The following is a 4,997-nucleotide window of genomic DNA, read 5'->3' on the forward strand; positions in this document are numbered from 1 at the left end:
GTTCAATCCCGGGAAAAGTGTATCAGTTGAACAAGGAGGGTTCCAACCTCCAGATCACCCCTTTGAAGTCCTCCAAATGGATTATATCCAGATGGAAAGATGTCGAGGATACAAGTATGTCCTCGTAGTGGTCTGTACCTTAACCCGATGGACTGAAGCTTACCCTGTCCCAGACTATGGTGCCCAAATGACAGCTAAACAATTGGTTAGAGAATTTTTCCCAAGATATGGGTTGCCCAGAGTCATCTACTCTGACAATGGACAACCTTTCTCTTCTAAATTGATGGAAGCGGTTTCCCTACTGTTAGGTTACACCTGGAAATTTCATTGTGTCAGACATCCCCAAGCAGCAGGCCTGGTGAAGCGGCACAACCAGACATTAAAAACCAAATTGGCCAAAATCTGCGCTGACAAGCAAATAGACTGGGTGACAGCTCTTCCAGTTGCCCTGTTCTACATGCGAATGGTGGCACATTCTCGGATGGGCCTGTCACCCTATGAGATCACATATGGGAGACCTCCAAATATCTGGGGTGTCCCATCTCCTAAAAAGCTAACTGATATTGATGCAAATGTACTGACAGATTACTTGGCTTCTTTGATGTCTGCACTACGTTCCTGCCGTTCACAGGTGGCTGCAGCTTTTCCAGACAAGACCTGGCCCGACGAGCACCCCCTCCAACCTGGCCAATTGGTGCTCGTCAGAAATTTTGACCGAACCAGCCCTCTGGAAAGAAGGTGGAGGTGTCCCAAGCTGGTGCTGCTCACAACGAGTACCGCCGTCAAAGTCGAAGGACGAAAAGGATGACTCCATGTGAGCTACTGCAAGCCCTTCCACGGACCAACTCCTACGGACGCTGTTGCTGATCTCGAGAGCAGAGACACTAAACCATCAGACTTTAAAGACACTGAAACGACAGACTTTATTTCACCCCTTCCAGAAATTTTGCCCAAAGAAGAGTACAAATCGCGGCTGCGATCTTATCCAAAACAGACTTGAGACTTTGTGCCTGACCTCGACCTACCAGTGGCTAATTAAGCCCAAGACGGACGCTTGGTGAAGCGGTTGCTGGGGAGTGTCCGGTCACTGGCGCATACTTTACTCAGACTAAGCAGCCGAAATCATGAAGACAAAGACTCACTGCGCAAAACTATCACAGAACCAAGTTCCCGTTTTTCTCTCTATCATGATTCTTATTTTCTGCATCATGGCTTGTCTAGGTTGGTTCCTTCATCTAGCCTTCCCACTTTCTTCCCCTACGCTTTTGAACAACACTGCTATGCATTCACACATAGATCTTCCCCCGCATCTCAAAAGTAGGAGAAAAGAATTCTTCAATAACACATTCATCTCCACACTCCATCAACACCAACTAGTTATCAACAAAACCAACTGTTGGGTCTGCGGCTTAATGCCACACTCCGTACACGGAGGTATGCCTTTTATCCCTCTCCCTTTTGGCTATGCTGGATCTACCTATGCTCTCTCTATGATATTCTCCACCTCGGTTAGAAACATCCCTGAAACCAAGACCAAGAACACTAGTACCTGGAACGAGATAAAAACAAAGACTGTGCGCGCTGTTCAAAAGATGGTAGACTTCACCACAACATGGGGACGAGCATATAATAGTGAAAACACCAGTTATTCCCTCTTTAACGACACTACCTCCTTTAGAGAAGCATTCTCAGTTCAGAAGAGACAGACAGAGCAGGGAGGATGGGCTGTGCCTCATAAGGGCCTGTTTTGTGTACGAGGTAAGGGCAAGGGTCAGAAGATGGGAGACAGTGAGTGTAATAAAACATACACCCTACCTGACTTAAACTTCCCAACAATGACCACCGCCCCCAACACTTATTTTATTTGTGGACCTCACGCACGTATGTGGCTACCTCAAGGCTGGTCCGGGAAATGCTGCATTGCATTTCTCCTCCCCCCTACCTACACCGCCCCAGCAGATTATCATCTAAGTGATCCTCCGACCGTGATTAATAGACGGCGACGGGGGGTCATGGATGCTGAAGACACAGTGGATCAAGAGGCTGGCCATTTCTTCAAAGGAATCATCCCTTTCTGGGGCCCCATGATCAATAGCCGCCACATAAGACAACTAACTCGTGTAGTTCTGGGAGCCATAAACGAGACCGCTGGTGCGTTAAGCAACATCACGGCTGAGATGGCTTCCGATAGACTCATGATGTTACAGAACCGTATGGTCCTAGATATCATATTAGGGGACCGTGGTGGCGTATGTGAACTGATCGGATCCAGCTGCTGTATATACATTCCAGATAATGGTCCCTCTGTATATGCTGCCATTTCCCGCCTTCATGTACTTTCAAAGAAGCTAGACGCAGACACCGGAGCCTGGTCCTTGACGGGATGGCTCTGGGGCCTCCTGTCCTCATGGGGGTGGAAGATCCTTACGATACTAGGTCTTGCTCTAGCCATTCTCTTCACCTGTTGCCTCTGTATTCAGTGTGGCCCAACTCTCTGTAGTTTCTGTATCACTGCCTGCATTCCAAAACCCCAGTCCAGAAAGAAAGAAAAAGAAAGAATCATGTTACAGGAACAAGTAGACGGCCTAATGAGTATAGAAGTAGACTAATAAGAAGAAGAATTTTAAAAGGGTATATTATGGGACAAGGAGGGAATGTGGAAAAAGATTATTTCTTGTAGTTTATGTCCAATCATACACCCTCTCAGTCACGTCCCCGAGCCCATCATGTCGGAAAACAAGCAAACGAGAACACGAGCAAACCTGATCACGCGCACACAAATGTTGCACATGCACTCTCCTTCCTCTAAAATTCAAAGGTACATTCTTATGGCTAAGGCGATGTCGAGAAACAGCTTCCTCACTCAAACTGTACATTCCTATGGTCAAGCCGAGTCTGAGAACAAGACCCCCCCATTTGTAACCATTTCCCTATAATCGGGCCGATTCCGAGAAATAGGCCCCGTTTTGCTAAACCACGACAACCAATTCCGAGAAGAAGAGCCCCCGTTTGCTGAAAGACACAACACCAGACATCCTGTCAATGACCAGTTCTCCTTTTCTCTCTCTCTCCCTCATCTAAGGAACCAGCCTAGGATTATTTCTCAATGCTCTGCTTCTGCCGTGACTTCCTCGTGATTAAAGACACAGTCACGCTTCTTCCTGTCATGACATCTGTATGATTTTGACACAGTAACGTTGCTATGATTTCTGTAAAATTGTGACACAGCTATCCGAGTTTTACTGACTTCTGTATTGTTGCAAACACAGCTATCCGAGTTTTGCTCAAGGGAAGCTCCTTCATCTTTTCTGTGTATAAATACCATGTCCTCTTTGATGAAAGTTAGAGATTCTTCCGATCCTCCTTAGGTGACGGAGCTCTCCCTTAAATCGAGTTACTGAATAAAGACCCTTTATTCTAACCACCACGGACTCTGCTCTTCATACTTGACCTTATTGATATTATAGAAATTCCAATCAAGGTAAATTACTAAAATATTTACCACAGCACTCCACACCACCCCAGTTCAGACATGGCCATATGCGAATCAGCCTTGACCCTGTGCCTCATGGGAACAGTCCAGCCCGAACTGCCAAGCCATGTCTTCCCTGGACCGGGATCAAGCATCCTAGGACTGGTTTCTGGCTATCAGCCGTCATCAGCCAGGATAGCTTGAATCCAGTGGTGTGGAGAGCACGGGACTCACGTCTGAGCATACCCGTCCCACTCGGGGTGACAAATGCAAAAACAACTATTGATGGACAGAATGCAGAACAATGTCATACATTCACTCCAGTACAGAGATCTGGGCCTAAATCCATCGTTTTTTTGCACTCCACACCACCCCAGTTCAGACATGGCCATATGCAAATCAGCCTTGACCCTGTGCCTCATGGGAACAGTTCAGCCCGACCTGCCAAGCCATGTCTTCCCTGGACCGGAATCAAGCATCCTAGTACCGGTTTCTGGCTATCAGCCGCCATCAGCCAGGATAGCTTGACTCCAGTGGTGTGGAGAGCACAGGACTCACGTCTGAGCATACCTGTCCCACTCGGGGTGACAAATGCAAAAACAACAATTGATGGACAGAATGCTGAACAATGTCATACATTCACCCCAGTACAGAATCCATCTTTTTTTTGCACTCCACACCACCCCAGTTCAGACATGGCCATATGCAAATCAGCCTTGACCCTGTGCCTCATGGGAACAGTCCAGCCCGAACTGCCAAGCCATGTATTCCCTGGACCGGAATCAAGCATCCTAGGAGCGGTTTCTGGCTATCAGCCGTCATCAGCCAGGATAGCTTGACTCCAGTGGTGTGGAGAGCACGGGACTCCCGTCTGAGCATACCTGTCCCACTCGGGGTGACCAATGCAAAAACAACAATTGATGGACAGAATGCAGAACAATGTCATACATTCACCCCAGTACAGAGATATGGGCCTAAATCCATCGTTTTTTTGCACTCCACACCACCCCAGTTCAGACATGGCCATATGCAAATCAGCCTTGACCCTGTGCCTCATCTGAACAGTCCAGCCCGAACTGCCAAGCCATGTCTTCCCTGGACTCGGAATCAAGCATCCTAGGACCGGTTTCTGGCTTTCAGCCGCCATCAGCCAGGATAGCTTGACTCCAGTGGTGTGGAGAGCACTGGACTCACGTCTGAGTATACCCCTCTCACTCGGGGTGACCAATGCAAAAACAACAATTGATGGACAGAATGCAGAACTATGTCATACATTCACCCAAGTAAAGAGAGCTGGGCCTAAATCCATCGTTTTTTTCCCCTCCACACCACCCCAGTTCAGACATGGCCATATGCAAATCAGCTTTGACCCTGTGCCTCATGGGAACAGTCCAGCCCAAACTGCCAAGCCATGTCTTCCCTGGACCAGAATTAAGCATCCTAGGACCGGTTTCTGGCTATCAGCCGTCATCAGCCAGGATAGCTTGACTCCAGTGGTGTGGAGAGCACGGGACTCACGTCTGAG

General features: G+C 48.0%; 1 protein-coding gene across 1 annotated transcript; it reads left to right on the forward strand.

Annotated features, from left to right (window-relative positions):
* The first annotated feature begins 1,124 nt into the window (after positions 1 to 1,124).
* Positions 1,125 to 2,609, forward strand: LOC147702134 (uncharacterized). The gene has a single exon (XM_086928752.1). The coding sequence runs from the start codon at positions 1,125 to 1,127 to the stop codon at positions 2,607 to 2,609; it is 1,485 nt and encodes a 494-aa protein (XP_086784878.1).
* Positions 2,610 to 4,997: the final 2,388 nt, after the last annotated feature.

The sequence above is a fragment of the Lissotriton vulgaris genome, chromosome 7 (genome assembly GCF_964263255.1).
Source record: "Lissotriton vulgaris chromosome 7, aLisVul1.2, whole genome shotgun sequence".
NCBI lineage: Eukaryota > Metazoa > Chordata > Amphibia > Caudata > Salamandridae > Lissotriton > Lissotriton vulgaris.